Source organism: Carcharodon carcharias, chromosome 12, assembly GCF_017639515.1.
Source record: "Carcharodon carcharias isolate sCarCar2 chromosome 12, sCarCar2.pri, whole genome shotgun sequence".
NCBI lineage: Eukaryota > Metazoa > Chordata > Chondrichthyes > Lamniformes > Lamnidae > Carcharodon > Carcharodon carcharias.
The window spans coordinates 151,291,348-151,309,924 of record NC_054478.1 but is presented as its reverse complement, the minus strand read 5'-3'; the positions used below and the strand labels follow the sequence as shown (position 1 = coordinate 151,309,924).

The window sequence follows — 18,577 nt, the reverse complement described above, 5'->3', positions numbered from 1 at the left end:
TGGCGTAGTAGTAATGTCACTTGTTTAGTAATCCAGAGGCCCAGGCTAATGCATTAGGGTTAGGATTAGGGTTAGGGTTCTGGGGACACGGGTTCAAATCCCACCCCAGCAGCTGGTGGAATTTAAATTAAATTAATAAATCTGGAATATAAAGCTAGTCTCAGTAATGGTGACCATGACAGCTATCATCGATTATTGTAAAAACCCATCTGGTTCTCTAACGCCCTTGATCTGACCTGGTCTGGTCTACATGTGACCCCAGACCCACAGTAATGTGGTTGACTCTTAACTAACCCCTGAAATGGCCGAGGAAACTGGTCAGTTCAAGGGCAATTAGGGATGGGCAACAAACTTTGACGGTAACATTCCGATCCCATGAAAAAAAATGTTCAAAAAGATGGTGTTAACTCGTCAGAATGTTGCTGCAACTAGAACAATGTGGCTCCTTATGATTTTCTCTCTATTTGCAAAGAAAACCGATTCCCTTTATAAATAGAAACATCATCTAAACTGAAACACGGGCAATTCTCTCATCTTTGTGCCTCACTGCATAAAAGCTGCTTTGAGAAAGTATATGAATATTATACTGTACATGTGTTGTTGCAATGGATTTTTCTTATGACACTGGTGTCACAGAAAACTAAGCAGTGCTTGGTTCTGTCTGGCACAAGCTGATGTTGAGAGTGAGCACATAGTTTTCTGCATCCTTTTCTCCTGCTGGTAGTTCTCAGGGAGCCATTCAGTCAAAAATTGCCTGATGTATATAAAATAAATTTGAGATAAGGGCTTTCCATCACATGGCACTATGAATTACACATGTGCGTTAAATAAATGGAACGTAACTTGGTGATATCAGGGGGAAAGCAACCTGAACCTTCTGCTTCACTCAGCTTGGCTAAGTCTTTCAACATCTTTAAATTTACCAGATTGGTAAGGCAGCAGCAACCTGTCATGTAACTCTTATCACAAATCAAGCTAAACATTGGCCTGACACTGGAAGATGATTTCCCCATTCATTCACTCCAAGTGCTACATTAAAATAAGTTGTGTGTTATCAGAGTGCAACATATTCCACTGATCCACTTGTGCAGTCATTAGGAGCTCATCTCACTTATGATATATCATTGCTGTGTACATGTTGATTGCTTAATCAATTTCCCAGCTGATTTCTCTCATGGTCGCCTTCTCTAGTTAGCTTAACTCTTGCCTTTCTCAAGATGCAATACCAACATGTTCTTCCAGGAAGGTTCCATAACTGCAGCCCATGAAGAGACTTCTATTCATGAATGACAAGACCTTGGGACCACTTTAACCTACCCATCTGACAGAAACTGGGCAGGTGGGTAGTGAAAAGCCAACCAGGTTACTTTGCCACCTGGGAGCTGCTGGGAGCTGGGCCTTTTTGGATTGAATCTGTTGTGGTGAGGAGGCAGAAAGGACGCCTGCCCAAATCAGTAGGGGGCCTCATGTCATGGACCTGGAACCCAATTTGCAATTTTAACTCAATGTCCTGAGGGAGTCGCAGTGACTATCCCACCAGGTAAAGACAGCAGGGAAGAGAAGTCAGACTCCGAGGGGGAACAAGCAGATCAGGTTATTTTTTTTAAGCTTTCCTTGCGGGATCAGGGAAGAGCAGGGCTGCTTCCCTGGACCCCAACAAGCAAAACTGAGGCATCTCCTGTCACATCCTCACCATCCTTTTCCCAATCGTGAGACCCCTGTGGGAGACAGGCCCGCGAGCGACCCTCCCAGCTAACTGGTATAGGTAGGCAGCCGGTGAGCCATGTTCTTTCCTGCCTCTTCCTGTCGACGTTCTGCTCAGGATTGGTGGGGGGGGGTGGTGGGGGGAATTGGTCGGGCAGGAGTTAAACGATGCCAAGGGTCAAATCATCCGGAGCAGGGGGTGAGTTTCTAACTCTCGCTGTTACCCAAAACAAAAACAGAATTGCCTGGAAAAACTCAGCAGGTCTGGCAGCATCGGCGGAGAAGAAAAGAGTTGACGTTTCAAGTCCTCATGACCCTTCAACAGAACTGAACTGAGCGAATCTAAGGAGAGGGGTGAAATATAAGCTGGTTTAAGGTGTGTGTTGTGGGGGGGGGGGGGGGGGGGGGGGTGAGAGAGAGAGAAGTGGAGGGGGGATGGTGTGGTTGTAGGGACAAGCAAGCAGTGATAGGAGCAGATACTCAAAAGATGTCACAGACAAAAGAACAAAAGAACACAGAGGTGTTGAAGGTGGTGATATTATCTAAACGAATGTGCTAATTAAGAATGGATGGTAGGGCACTCAAGGTATAGCTCTAGTGGGGGTGGGGGGGGCATAAAATATTTAAAAATAATGGAAATAGGTGGGAAATGAAAAATCTATATAAGTTATTGGAAAAAACAAAAGGAAGAGGGAAGAAACAGAAAGGGGGTGGGGATGGAGGAGGGAGTTCAAGATCTAAAGTTGTTGAATCAATATTCAGTCCGGAAGGCTGTAAAGTGCCTAGTCAGAAGCCAGCATCCGCAGTTTTTTGTTTTTATCTTTTTGTTTTTATCTCACTGTTACCCACCCACCCAAAACCTACCTAAAGTTAACATTGGTCCAATCCTGACATAGGTCCTTGTCAAAACCTGTTTGCCTTAACGTGCAATACAATGACTCCAACTACTTCAAAATACATGGTAAAATCATCATTGATTTGCTCGTGAGTGATGTTATTACAACAAAATAACGTGCCTCATGGATTTTCTCTTTCCCGGCGACGACTGATTCTCTTCATAGCTGAAAATATTAGCTAACTGGAAACAAGGACAATTCTCACCAAATCTTCCTATCCCATCGTGTAAAAGTTGTTAATTGAGAAAGACGTTGATGACAAAGTTGATATCAAGGATAGGTTGTACATTTAAACAGGCTGCTGGTACTAGTATATAAAAGTGCTCAGTTTCAACATAATGCAATATCACTCCTGTAGCAATTAATCACAGAATCACAAAGAAAAGTGCAGACCTAAGCTTCCTGCCAAACTACAGCCTAGAGTGCTTCCTTCTGCACATTTAAAATCAGCTTTTCCATTTATTTTAAAACAATCGTCACTTTTAAATATATTTGTCTGGGAGAGTATTTTAATGATAAAGTATCTGTAAACCCATGTAGAGGTGGCACATTAATGTCGACTGGCGACAGGCATTATCACTTGAAGAGGTCAATGTTGCCACAAGAATGATACCAGCAATTCTGCCATTATAACCAAACATTTTTTTTGTACGAAAAGAGCAGCTCCTTAAGAGTTAAAGCAGCTGTTGCATAAAAAAAAACATACAGAATGAGATTCTTCAAACTAGTGGAAAAATGCAATCACTTTAACTCCAATTTTTAGAAGTACAGCTTTTGCTTGATTTCTCCTTTGCTAGAGCTGTTTTTTAAGGATTCTTCTAAACAGACAGCTGCTTGCTCTTGACATGCAATATTTACTATATCACTGTGACTCTTCTCTGTGTATTCATTCGAACAGTGTTTGTCAGCATTACTCAACGGGTTCCTCTCCGCTTGGCAGGACAAACTTAAATGTCATTGAAAGGAAAAAATGCAAAGCAAAGTTTTTTGATCTCCAGAAACCGATAACTTTTAAGAAGATATTTGAATTTCCAGTGACCGTCTGAAAGGATCACACAGCAGGCTTTCAAGTTTTAAGACCTTTACTGTGACAAACAAGCTAAAAGCAACATTAACTAAACACTACTTTGTAGGCAACTTATATTCTAAACTACAGAAAAGAAACTTCCTGTTTAACTTTTAGCACAGCTGCAGATTTCTCGCTATGGTTATGGTTTACGCTGTTCCTTAAGTAGCCAATCCTATTCTCAGCTCCCGATGACTTGCTCCCTTTTCCCTTTCCCAGCTGTGTAACTTCTAATCCAAGAACTGGCTTTTATTGTGAGGGTTACACTCTGGCACAAGATAGGCAAAATCTTCCAGCCTCTTTTAAAAACTCACAAACTCGGTGTCTTCAATCCGAGCACGAGCTCCCATCCACATTCTGTGTGGTAAACAAGAGGGTCAGCAAATTCTCTGCTTCAGGTGCAGGACTAGTTGCCTCTATCTCCTTCTCTCTACCTCTCAGATAGCTGCAGACTGACCTGTCTCTGACAGGTTCACTGATATGTTAGGAACCCTTTAACCCAATACTACAAGGGCTTTCTATGGACTTTTCTCCTCTCAAAGCTCAACTCCGTGCCAATGTGTATCCAGGTACTACTGCTAATTAGCTATCTCCTAGACCCCTAACTCCATTCTATCTTGGAGTTAGACAGACAACAGATTACATAGCCATTTATAAAATCTGACACTCCTAACACCTCCCTGGGGCCCTCAGAGACAAACAGCCTACCCACAGTGAGCACAGCTGCTCTTAGCATTGTCAACAAGTGTGAACATCTTGTACCTCCTCAGCAAGCCTCTTGACCTGGGCCCCATTTGTCGCCATAGCAACAAAGCCACACAACTTGCTGTTGGGCAGAGTTTGAAGCAGGTCACCTGACCTCCTGCATTACTCCATTATACCAGAAAGAGTTAGTCCCAACATATAACAATTTTATAAACTGTGTGTTTGTAACAAAGGGGAATATCTTAACAGGAGTCCTTTGGAATTAAGAAGGCATTAAAAAAAAAGGGTTGACAATTGACAAAGATTAGCAATGGGATGTAAGTAGCTGTTTTCAGGTTGAACTTACCTGAAAACGATGACTTCCTCTATGCCTTCTTGTCTCCTTTTATACTGCTGTAGGCAGACACTGCAGTGTTCCTGTTTGGGGTTCAATCCCCTACTAACTGCACCACGCAGGTTGCACAGTGACCAATGGAGGTCATGGTTCAGGAGGTTGGTTGTGGTCTCCAGCAGTGTCTGTAAAAGCAGAAAAAGAGCAATTCATTACTGTGCAATTGTGTCACTGCCACTCACTGCCCCTCTGCCAATGTGCTCTCCTCCTTCAATCATGAATTTGGAATGAGCTGGATTTTAATTATTGATGAGATGTAATTTGGGATTTTAAGGATTGATTGTACAGTGAGGGTAATAGAACCATAGAACACTACAGCACAGAAAATAGGCCATTCGGCCCTTCTACACTCTCACCACTCTCTGAGCGAAGAAGTTCCCCCTAATGTTCCCCCTAAACCTTTCCTCTTTCACCCTAAAGCCATGTCCTCTCGTGTTTATCTCTCCTAATCTAAGTGGAAAGAGCCTACCCGCATTTACTCTGTCTATACCCCTCATAATTGTGTAAACTTCTATCATATCTCCCCTCATTCTTCTACGCTCCAAGGAATAAAGTCCTAACCTGTTTAATCTTTCCCTGTAACTCAACTCCTTAAGACCCGGCAACATCCTAGTAAATCTTCTCTGCACTCTCTCAATCTTACTGATATCCTTCCTGGAGTTAGGCGACCAGAACTGCACACAATACTCCAAAGTTGGCCTCACCAATGTCTTATACAACCTCACCATAACATCCCAACTCCTATAGTCAATACTTTGATTTATGAAGGCCAGTAGGCCAAAAGCTTTCTTTACAACCCTGTCTACCTGTGATGCCACTTTCAGGGAATTATGTATCTGAACTCCCAGATCCCTTTGTTCCTCCGCTCTCCTCAGTGCCCTACCATTTACTGTGTATGTCCTACCTTGGATAGTTTGTTTAATACTTTGTTTAATCTGAGTCAGTAAAGCCTTTATGAGGCATTTTGTAATTAAGGGGTTAATAGAGTTGCCTCCGGCTCGATCTGTTTCAGCTGATGGGATCACATGATGACTGAAGTAGATATTTTTCTCTATCTGAAAACAATAGTGCAGGAGAACAATAGAAATGTACATTCTACCAAGAGCAAGCTGCATTGTTCCTGCAGAGGTTTCAATATCTCTTGTTAATGGGTGTGTTATTAAGCCAAATTCCTTACCATTACAGTTAATGCAATTACCCAAATGGCTAAATTCTAGTACACAATGCGGACAATTCTGCTACTCATATAGAATCGGAATGTTTTATCATTGTCAGGCCCTCTACAAAGGACCCTAAGTAATTACTGCTAGTCAACAATAGGATTGGAATCCATAATTAGGAATACTGAACTGAAACTATGCAGCCAGACACACGCACAATCATTGTTCTATTCCCTTAAACCAGCTTATATTTCACCTCTTTTCTATTTTTCCTTAGTGCTGTTGAAGAGTCTTTCGGGCTCGAAACGTTAACTGTGCCCCTCTCCGCAGATGCTGCCAGACCGGCTGAGTTTTTCCAGGTAGTTTTGTTTTTGCGTTGTTCTATACGCATTGCTGTTGGGTTTCACCAGTAACATAAAATGCAAATAACAGAATCGTCCACGGTGAAAAGAAATCCTTCTACAACAATAAATGAGTGTTCTCCTCTTTTCCGAAAGTTAATCCTACACACATGGCCAGTTTCCCAGACAACTAAGCTCTAATTTCCGAGCTCAACACAAAAGCAAAGTACTGCAGATGCTGGAAATCTGAAATAAAAACAGGGAATGCTGGAAATGGCTAGCAGGTCAGGCAGCATCTGTGGAGGGAGAAACAGAGTTCGTGTTTCAGGTCAGTGACCCTTTATCAGAACTCAATGAGGGAAGATCATTAACTTGTTTCTTTCTCTCTGCCAGTGCTGTCTGACCTGCTGGGTACACCCCCAGCATTTTCCGCCCTGGTGTCAAATTCAAATCCTTGGAAAAGCAGAGAGTTCCCCAGTGAAAACCAGTTTCCTTCACCAATCTTATTCCTTCCTCTTATGGTGGTAGGAATTGAATTTATACTAGAGGATAGTTTCATGGCCTCTAGAATTGACTCCAAACTGGGGTACAGTTGCTACCTCTTTCCAAAACTAAATTACCATTATTCATTATTAAGTGCTGGCTGGCTGATCAATTGCAAGGGGCGTCGTATCAGAAACCAATGATATTGTCACCCAACGTCCACACACAAACACTCCAGAAGAGGCCTCAGGGTAGTAATCAGGAAATCTGGGCAATTTTCTCCTCCAGGTCCAGGAATGCTGAGCCTAGTGGTTTGCATCTGTGAACCCCACGGCCAAAATGAGTAAGTTCAGCAAACGTAGGGATTGAACGTATAAAAGGCAGGTAAAGACCTACTGGCCTATCCAGCCATACAGTTCCTTCTATCTTATGCATCACAACACCTACACTCCCCAACCAACAGAATCCAAGGGCAGGCAGGGTGGGTGCCTGAAGTGAGTTAAACTCCCTGACGTTGACATCAGGTTGGGATCCCAACATCATCCCACCCTCTTCCGTGTTTATGCGAGGCAGGAGATTGAAGGCAAGTACAGAAACCCCCCTCCTCCCCATTGGATCTGCTGGGTAAGCAATTAAAAAGCCAATTAAGAACTGTTTTAACCCTCTTGTGATGATTGCTCAGCCAGGCCACCTATTTCGAGCCCTCATCAACTCACCAGGGTTACCGAAGTGAGCGCACAGCAGGAAGAGCTTTTCTGTAAAACTGACAGGCTGGGAAGGCTTTAGTCTGAAGAGTTCCAGTCATGGCCATGAAGAGAGGCTATACTTCTTCGCTCAGACAGAGCTCTCAGTGCTCGAGTGTTGATTCCAACTTCTTGGAAGGCACTTCATCTGTCTTGTGCTTCACTCACTTTCAGCTGCACTTCCTTGTTGCCAGCCTTCACCATGGCGAGGGAGCAGCTTGAACAGTTCTACCTTGCACCTCAGATGAGGGTCAAAAGCAGAAGCCACACCATCACCAACAGGAACAGGAACAACGCCAGCAAGAGCCAGCTGCTCCGCAGCCACATGTCTCTCCGCAGGGCAGAGGGAATGGACTCAGAGATCCAGCTGGAAGGAGACAAGGCCTCCACAATCCAGGCCCGACAGGCAGGTGCTCAGGGCTGCCGACATGTCTGATACCATTGCCTCAGGAGGCTCAGGCTATCATGTCAGGTCGAAATTTGTCATCTTCTGGAACAAGACCTGCTTCTCACTGAAGCAGGCGGCATGCACTGCTAATGGCTGTCAAGATGCCTGCCACTGGAGGCCAGAGGCCAATCCAGCATGGACGCAACAGGCCGAATGGCCTCCTTCTGTGATGTAATCCCTCCTCATTTGACAGAATGGACACATCATCCCGTCTACCATACCTAATTGGCCGTGAAACCAGGAGGCGAGGTGCCAATGCTGTGGCTCACAGTGAAGCCTCCCCACCCCCCCACCCCCGAAAATGGTCCCGCCATTCTGGGGAGGTCTAAGCCCAGACATATAGAGGAAATATCCAGAAAATTCTTCTCCAACTCATCAAAACTAGTCCCGGTGATCACATTGGTCCGGATTTACCTCTTATGCAACGTGATCTCTGCCCTGCCTGAAACAGGCCCAGATCTGGCTTGAAGGAAAAAGGCAAATAAGCTCTCAGCCTGCACAGCAGCTCCACTATTTTTTGGTAAAAAAACAAACTGCCCACAACATTTAACCTCACCTAAAATTTAAGTTCCTTCTGAACCTATTCATCTGCGTCTATTTGATTCAGCTATTCATCGGTTGAGCTATTGCACAGGCAGTTACTTTGTTTGTTAGGGCAGGTTTAGCGCACAACTTGATATGAATTGGCAATCGTGTTTAGAAAGGCCCCTGTGGGTAACAGAAGTACAACACAGAACATGTCTCAGATATTATTTTGTGCTTTCGGTTAAGGTAAATTGTGGGTGAACAAAAGGAGGTTTACTCTGCATTAAACCTTTTCTGGAGTTGACACTAGAACGCCTAGTGTTGGCACTCAAATTTAACAATGTTTAATTACCGAGTAGTATCATCTGTTTTGATGTGGCAGATGATGTGTGCCAGGCGGACTAAATCCACAAGGGAAGCTTAGCCAAGCTATCACAGCAGTTTTGCAATTTGTGTTTATTATGAGAAGAGTTGGGCACTGAATTCAGAAGCAGTGAGAGATTTTAAAAACTAAATTAAAACATTTATTAACAAAGGAAAAGATTTCAAGCATATACATAACATTACAGTTACTTAATACTATAACAAATCTCAGAATTTTTAATTAAACTGTCTCCCACCTTCACACCCCCTTTAAGGCAACAGTCCAAAAATAGATTTTAAATTTACTTAGGCAAGCCAGCAAGTTTACTATACCACCCACTCAACAGTGGAATCCCAAAGGCTTCCTTCCATCCTTGGTTACTGGACACAGCAGACTTCTGCAAAAGTGGTTGGAGGCTTCCCCAAGGCTATTTTACACAGTCCTTTTAGATCTTACATGGCCTCCCAACATGGCCTTCCATTCCTCTTTATATATGTTTCTCTCTCTTTAAACTGTAAATTTCATTGCTCTATATGTCTTTGGAAATTTACTTTTCCCATAATATAAAAAGCTTTCATGTTGCCAATATGGTCAGTACCTTTTGGAAAAAATAAGCACGTTGCTTGGCCTTGCTTATCTTATTAGTTGTAAATATCCTCTCATCCCTTTGAAACCTAAACAACCCCTTCACTTACCTAAAAATGCAAATTTCCTTCACACCCATATGCTTAGCCCTCATCCATGTTTACTCACCAGCATTTCAAATGCCTTTTACACCTAATAGGGAATGAATAAAGATATGGGTCAGCGATGGGTTCATGGCTCAAAGGAGAAGCAATGAGGCAGTCCTTTGTTTCCCGTGTACGGCACCAACTCTAATGGATGTTCACAAGCAAGCACGTGAATAAAAGGAAATATAGAATGCAGTGCTATGATTTCTGTACACTCTTCCCCTTGGTGTTTCCAACTCATGTAGGAAGATATTAAACGAGAAAAATATTAAAGAGGAATACGAACATGAGCAACCCGATTAGGGCACAGTGTGATGTAACGATGGAAACTGGTAGCAATCAATTATGAGGCCTGTGCTACTTGCTCTCTGTAATTCCTTCCTCTCATTTTTCTGTATACACAGCTTAGACATGCCTCTTTTCTACTGTCATAGGATAATCTATCTCATATACAGACTAAGGGTGCAAATTAACTTAATGTACGTTGCTGTAACTATTTCTAGGAGATAGTAATAAAACAAATAGCAATTTGAAATTGACTCCCTTGCTCCTAAATTGGCACCGGTTGGTTACCACAGCAGCGTTTCTAATCCAGCATCAAAAGGTTTAGTTTATTCGAAGGCAGCCAGGATGCGAGTTAGGCAGTACATCAACATTTGCAATGGAAATTCTGTACTCAGGGGGTTAAGCAAGAAACACAGCAGAGCTTTCACTGCTTAACACAAAATGAGCAGAGCGACTGTTGCAAATTAACATCATGCGCAGCCAGTTAGGATTAACAGCCATACTGCTTAATGAAATGCAAATAGCAATATAACCGATTCCTTTTTGTATTAGGAAGCAGGATTTCAGAAACTCGGAATGTGGAAAACACTTTGCACAGAAAACAGAACACAAAAAGCTCTTATTGATTTAGAAATGCCGGGGTGTGCATGTGACTGAGAGGTGCTCCAGCCTGACTGACTGTTTAACTGGTTCGTTATTGATTTACATTTAAAGGGGATTATTAAACAAACCTTTCTGGTTCTGAATTTCTCCCTGATCTTGGGATTGCAAAATGAAAACTGAGTGAGGTTTGGCCATGTCAAACGGAATTATAAATTGAAATTAGTATCACTGAAATTGAGGTCGGAATGACAGTACAGTAACTTCCCATGACCCCTGCAGGTACGTTGCTCATGTACACAAACTATCTCCTTATATATGCTGTACATTTCCATTCCGTCTGGAAGAAAGTGTAACTGTTGAAGTACATTACAGCAGGTTTTGAAGATGCAGACAATAGTCAAAGCTTGTTTAAAAACTTCTCTTGCTGTTGCACACTGTAGTAAAGAAACTCAGCTTTTTTTTAAGGGCTATTTAAGGGAAATCTTTGCTTTGTGTAGTCATACCACTAACACTCTTGCATTCCATCAAACCCAGTGGCAAATAGCAAACATCAGCAGCACACGCACACCAGTCATGCATTATCAAAAAAACAGATGGCTGCTGTTTTAAAAACAAATCTGTTTAGAGGAGAGATCTAGGAAGAATTTTTGGTAGAAAATTAATTCTGACATACCTGCAGCTCGCAGCAATTTTACCTTCCCTACAATGAGATGGATCAAATTAACACTGAAATCATTAATGCATTTTAATACTCTGCCAGAGGCCTGGCGCTGTGATAAAGGATGTTTGCTGTTTATAATATAACAATAAATGAAAAGGCCTCAAACTCCCAATATACTGCATGTAGGTCAGCATATTTGCATACTTCAAAATGTTTTTCTCATTTCCTTTATTTGCTTTTACAATCACAAAGGCACAGAAGCATACAACACAGAAGCAGGCCATTCAGCCCATCGCATCTGTGCTGGCTGTTTGAGAGCCTAGTCCCATATCCCCACTTTTTGCCCATAACCCTGCAAATTCCTCATGAAGTAACCACCCAAATCCCTCTTCAAATTATTTATGAAATCAGCTTCAATCACCTTGTCAGTAGCAGCACTCAGGATCCTGACAACTCTGAGTAAAAATCATTCTCACTTCCAGATTTTTTTGTCAGTGATTTTAAATCTACGACCTCTGCTCATTGATGCATTCACCAGAGGGGATAGTTTTTCTTTATCCACTCTATCAAGACCTCTTGTCACTTTGAAAACCTCGATTGGGTCGCCCCCTAATGCTCCAAGTAGAGAAGTCTTGACTTTCCCAGAAATCGTGGCACTTGTAGTAAGTACACCGTCTTTGTATATTAACCCTCGCAAAGTGCATCCCTTCATACGTCTCCACAATGAACGTCCTCTGCTTTGCTTCTTTCCAATTTACTATTCTATGTCATCTTGAACTTTATAACTATCCTCATAACTGTTTACTACTTTACCACGTTTTCTTATCATCTGCAAACTTTATAATGCTGGTTTCAACACCTAAGCCTTAATAATTTATACAAATGGAAATAGTGATGGACCCAAAAATTGACCCTTGTGGGAAAACCACAGCAAACTACCTTCCAGTCTAAAAACACATTCATCCATCTCTGCCTCCTGTCAATGAGCCAGTCTGTATCCAGGCCACCACTTTCTGTCTCAATTCTGAGAACTTCCGTTTTCTAAATGAGCCTCCTGCGTGGCACTTCATTAAATGTCTTCTGCAAGTCCCATAAATACAACACCTACCACACCGTCTTGATCAACCTTCTGTGTTATCTCATCAAATGGTTCAATCAAGTCAGGCAGACATGAGTAGCCTTTAAAAAATCCGTGCTGGCTCTCCTGGATTAACTCATGCCTTCCCAAACAAAAGACTCTTTTGTCCCTGGTAATGGTTCCCTATAACTTCCCCACCACCGATGTTCGGCTGACTGGCCTGTAGGTTCCTGGTTTATTCCTCACCGATTTCTTGAATAAAGATGTACAATTAGAAACCCTCTAGTCCTCTGACAATGCTCCTGTATCCAATGAGGATTGGAAGATGGTGATCAATGCCTCTGCCATTTCTATTTGTGCTTCTTCTCCCTCTCCTCTTTAGTGTAACCTTCTCAACATCTGCTTCCTTTGTGAAGACGGATGCAAAGTTCCCACTTAACCATGCTCGCCACTGCCTTTACATAAAGGTTTACCTTTGGGTCCACATAGGCCCAATTTTCCTTCAGTTAACCTCTTGCGATTTTTAACTTTATAAATCGTTTTTGGAGTTCGATTTAATGTTGATGACTAATCTTTTATTGTTGCTTCTATTTGCTTCCCATATCAACTTTCTGAATTCCCTCCTGTACTTTCCATAGCTTTCCTGATTATTAACCGAATCTTGCTCCTGACATTAGCCTTTCGCCTCTTTTTTTGTTGTTTCATATTTCTTTTATTCCCTTCGTCATCCAGGATGCAATAGTCATGGATCCTCTGCCTATATTCTTCAATAGGATATGTCTAGTTTATTCCTGAACTGTCACTTTCCATTCCCGTGTTACCCTGCAATCGCCTTTTCCAATCTACCTGTGCTGGATCCCTTCTTAAATCACTGAAATTCGCTCTTCCTCAATTGAGCATTTTGCCTTTAATATTTTCTGGCCATAATTACTCTAAATTGAATTATGCACTAGTCACAGTTGGCTGGCCTCTTGCATTCATTTGAGCTTCATTGTGTGGACATTTCTCAAAGTGCCTTTGAAATGAAATTATTGTTATATCAGCATTTCAGTTCTTTCCAGAAGCAGAAAAGACAGAATGCTGGTGATTGGAAATTAAGAGTAACATTCTGGTCTTTGGAATTATGTGGATTTGGCATCATCTACCAAGTCACATTTACTGAACAATAACATGTCCTAATTCATTCAATGATCAAGATTTCCTCTTCAGATGACTCTTATTCATCAAGATACCGATTTAGAAACAGCCAGTTTGAGAACATAATGGCAGCAAAAAGGTGACAGACCCGAATGCTGGTACGCAAATTGAAGCTATTTCAGGTTACACTTTCGTTTTGGCAGTTTGGTTGCCTAGGTGTTCAGTGTTTGCCATCGGGTGGATCACATTAACAAAACACATCATCCAGAACTCAATCTAAATCCTCATCAATTAATTTGATTAGTAAATTTGACTATTAGGTTTTCGAATATATGCCAACTGTGACTAGTGCATAACTCAATTTAGAGTCTAAATGGTAAAAATTCTACTAATGTCTACTAAATGTAAGTTGTGCCTTTCAACAACATCACAGGTGAAAGTGGAGACACACCTTCGGGTGTCAGTGTTCAATATCCAAGCGGGACAAGAATTAGCTTTTTGTTGAAATGACTCATCTGAAAAGTAATTAAAGCCTCAATTGACTGAATGTCAATAAATCAATAATAGTCTGGACATGGAATTGACTCAGTGACAGGAAGTAGAGGTGCATGGATGTTTTTCAGACCAGAAGGCATCTTGAATCAGTCAGTTTGTACTAATAAGGTAGGCAGCAAAAAAATAACAGATCCAATGGCTTATTTTTTTTTGATACGACCAATCCTGACTCCACATGAAGTGAGCACTGAACCATGAAAATAATCGGCCTGAATCACCATCTTCAATTTGGTTTTTCATTAACTTGCAGTAAGAGTATAAATTATAGCAACATTAGAAACTATTACAAATATCTGGTCGAGCATAGGTATTCTCTCAGGTCCAGCAGTGTTCACCCTGTAAGTGGTCCAAATATTTTATTAATCAGGAACATCCTCATATATTCGAAAACCTAATCATGCAATTGTATGACCTGAAGGGATATAACAACAGAAACCCTTTGTGATCTGAATTTTAGTTTCCAGCATTTATCGGGCAGGTTGAGAGTCAATTTTAGTGATCTGGTCTTCCTTACGTTCAACAGGCGAGTTGCTGGCCATAATTAAAGATCTTATAGCCAGCTCATGATTGACAAGATGGGAAATGTGCTGCATGACAGCAGCTTACCACTTAATAGACACTTTTCAGAGTTGGTAAGTGGGGAGCAGGTTATTCAAGCAGCATCATCTAGGGCCCTCAGATTCTCCAGTGCAGCTTGCAGAGACAAGGGGAACAACAGTGCACAACAGTCATCCAACCAAATTAGCCAGCAGCGAACGGAGAGCCAGTTGAATAGGTCAATGGCAGCAGACATTTTTACAGTGTAAGAAGTTTAACAATTTGGCAAGGTGAGATGCCCAATCACATCTGTCTTGCTCTTTAAAGCACTTGCTTTCCTCTTTCTAGTTAACTCTCCTTCACACACACAGCACAACAACTTGGTATTACAGCGTACAACTGCTACTGTCAATCCTTGGCATTACAGTTCTTTGCCTATTTTCTTAGTACTTCAGATGACACACAGACTGAGGGGAGAGAAATCCGAAGATGCACTGGCACTTGCTCTTTCCCTTTAAAACTCTAACCAGTAGAATTATAAATATTTGTGAAATATTTTTGTATACAGTTTGTTCCTGTAATGAAAGATGACCCTGCAATGTTAGTTGACGTTAATCAAAATGTTTGTCTTTGGGGGAATGCAGTCCATTTCAGGCCGGAAGGATTGGGAGAGATGTTGGCCATGATTGTTAATGCAGGAATTGTTCCGCTGAAGCCCTCTTTAATCAACTGCTTCCAAAGAAAGATGTTGGTGCCGCCCTGGGTTACCCTGTCCCTGTTGCATAGTGAAGTTATGCAGCAAACAGTAATCCGCTATTGGATAGGGCACTTTCTGTCAGTTGTGTTGCAGGATGCTATTAGACCCCTCCAGGCAATGGAATTGTTGCTTGAGAACTTCATAGTTTGCTTGATGAGTGCTCTAGTTAACCCATGGGTCTGACTGTAATGCAGTTCAGCCTCCATATGTGGATGCCTGAGAGGATTCAGCCAAGTGTGATGGGGATAATCTATATGGAAAGGATTAATGACTGGCTCTGAGTTCAGAGCAGCGTTTGTTATTTGAAAATTGGATAGGTGCGATACTTGCTAATTACACCAATACCTGTTAATTTGCAATGGCTCTTCTGAAGTGAATAGAACTGTTAATCACAGCAAACTAGCTGAAATAAGCAGAGGCTGATTGAAATCACACAGGTAATCACAGCAACATGGGCATACCTTATAGAGTTAAGCCAATGGAAGACAACTTGGGGATATGCTAACCAACCACAGCTGATCATGCAGCCAACTATCCAATCGGCATCCAGAAGAGGATTGTGCATGAGCTCTTTTACAAAAGATGAACATACAAACCAGGAGCAGGAATAGACCACTCGGCCCTTTGAGCCCTGTAAACCCCTGAAAGTCCCACACAGCAGAGCTCCAGGAGGAAGACAGAAGATATATATTGACAGGAAGAGTCCCAGTGAACCAAACAGGAAGACCTTGTTCAAAGGTTACCCCGTAGAGACCTGCAGTCACCTCAGATCAAGCACCCGAGGGGTAACTGCGTGATTTAATTGGAGCAGGTTTGTTTAAAATTCTCCGACAGAGGTGTAAGAGTGTCAATTGTACTTCTTGGTCTCTGCATTCAAGGGGTAAAGTCATCTGTATGCCCTTGGCACCAAACAGCCAGCCTCCTTCTTCCTCAGCAAGCACAATGAGTGAGGAGAATGGAAGTTTAGTGCACAATAAAAGCATCATGGCAGCTGCCAGGAAAATGGTGCACTACAGATCACGATGATGTGACATGTGCATGTGGGATATTAATCTTTAATTTCATTGGCTCATCAAATATATATTGCATTGCTCAAAAAGGACTTTGTATAAAAAAACAAGCAAAAACACTGACTTCAGCTGACTGCCAGGTCATCTGATGTCTGGTATTACAGGCTGGTCGGTTTTTGGAAGGTTCCAATGTAAATTACAATTGAGGCACGAGAAGCCCACCTCCTACAGAATTTCACACCTGGTGATGTCAAGAACTCCTTCAAAAGATTCACTGAAACTGGACTGGACTTCACCATTTGCGTTTCCATAAAGCTGCCTATCAAGTGGAGACAGGAAGTCTACCAGGACAATGCCTATATAGGTGTTCTTCCTACCTTATCAAGATGGAGGATAGTTCATTCAGGAGATAATGGCTGGAACATTCAAGATACTAATCACTCAGGCCATAATGATAACCAAGGTCAGTCCAGACATCAGCTAATCAATTACCTTCTGAAATCACTACAGGAAGAGAGGGCATGTGACGAGAAAAGCCATTTTGAAATGTTATTCTGTATAACGCCGAAGCTGCTAAAAATAGGAGTCAGGAAGAAATCTATCAAGGGGGCAGTAACCCTAACCCTAACCCGTTAAATGGATCCTTTTAACCACCTCCAATATTCTCCCTCCACCTGGACCCCTCCCTCTGGATTCTTACCTTCTCTTGATCTTTTCATTGAGAACTGTCGGCGCGACATTAGTCGTCTCAATTTCTCTGCTCCTCTCACCCACTCTAACCTGTCTCTCTCTGAACTTACTGCAATTCATTCTCTCAGATCCAACCCTGACATTGTCATCAAAACCGCTGACAAGGGTGGTGCTGTTGTTGTCTGGCGCACTGACCTCTACCTCGCAGAAGCTGAGCATCAACTCGCAGACACTTCCTCCTACCTCCCCCTGGACCATGACCCCAACACTGAACATCAAGCCATTGTTTTCAGGACTGTTACTGACCTCATCTCCTCTGGAGATCTTCCTCCCACAGCTTCCAACCTGATAGTCTCCCAACCTCGGATGGCCCGCTTCTACCTCCTACCCAAAATCCACAAACAGGACTGTCCCGGTAGACCGATCATGTCAGCCTGTTCCTGCCCCACGGAACTCATTTCTCGTTATCTTGACTCCCTTCTCTCTCCCCTTGTCCAGTCCCTTCCCACCTACATCCGTGATTCCTCTGACACCTTACGTCACATCAACAATTTCCAGTTCCCTGGCCCCAACCACCTCCACTTCACCATGGACGTCCAATCTCTCTACACCTCCATCCCCCACCAGGATGGTCTGAGGGCCCTTAGCTTCTTCCTCGAACAGAGGCCCGAACAATCCCCATCCACCACTATTCTCCTCCGTCTGGCTGAACTTGTTCTCACACTGAACAATTTCTCCTTCAACTTCTCTCACTTCCTCCAAATAAAAGGTGTGGCTATGGGTACCCTCATGGGCCCCAGCTATGCCTGTCTCTTTATGGGGTATGTGGAACATTCCTTGTTCCGGTCCTACTCCGGCCCCCTTCCACAACTCTTTCTCCGGTACATCGATGATTACTTCGGTGCTGCTTCATGCTCTCGTCTGAACCTGGAAAAATTTATTAATTTTGCCTCCAATTTCGCCCCCTCCATCATTTTCACATGGTCCATCTCTGACACTTCCCTTCCCTTCCTTGACCTCTCTGTCTCAATCTCTGGTGATAGACTGTCCACCAATATCCATTACAAGCCCACCGACTCCCACAGCTACCTCGACTACAGCTCCTCACACCCCGCTTCCTGTAAGGACTCCATCCCATTCTCTCAGTTCCTTCGCCTCCGTCACATCTGTTCCAAAATTCCTCTGACATGTCCTCCTTCTTCGTAAACCGAGGTTTTCCACCCACGGTCGTTGACAGGGCCCTCAACCGTGTCCGGCCCATCTCCCACGCATCCGCCCTCACGCCTTCTCCTCCCTCCCAGAAACATGATAGGGTCCCCCTTGTCCTCACTTATCACCCCACCAGCCTCCGCATTCAAAGGATCATCCTCCGCCATTTCCGCCAACTCCAGCATGATGCCACCACCAAACACATCTTCCCTTCACACCCCTGGCGGCATTCTGCAGGGATCGTTCCCTCCGGGACACCCTGGTCCACTCCTCCATCAACCCCTACACCTCAACCCCCTCCCATGGCACCTTCCCATGTAACCGCAGAAGGTGCAACACCTGCCCCTTTACTTCCCCTCTCCTTACTATCCTCCTTTCAAGTGAAGCAGCATTTCATTTGCACTTCCCTCAATTTAGTCTACAGCATTCACTGCTCCCAATGCGGTTTCCTCTACATTGGAGAGACCAAACGCAGACTGGGTGACCGCTTTGCAGAAC

The 18,577-nt window shown here is 43.0% G+C and overlaps 1 protein-coding gene across 5 annotated transcripts in view; it reads right to left on the bottom strand.

Annotated features, from left to right (window-relative positions):
* vps8 (VPS8 subunit of CORVET complex) overlaps positions 1-18,577 on the bottom strand; it is a 734,009-nt gene that overhangs the window by 241,334 nt on the left and 474,098 nt on the right. For all 5 annotated transcript variants that reach the window (XM_041200655.1, XM_041200658.1, XM_041200657.1 and 2 more), the window contains one exon: positions 4,718-4,887. In XM_041200655.1, the coding sequence (XP_041056589.1) occupies positions 4,718-4,887 (170 nt within the window). The remainder of the gene's footprint in view (positions 1-4,717; positions 4,888-18,577) is intronic.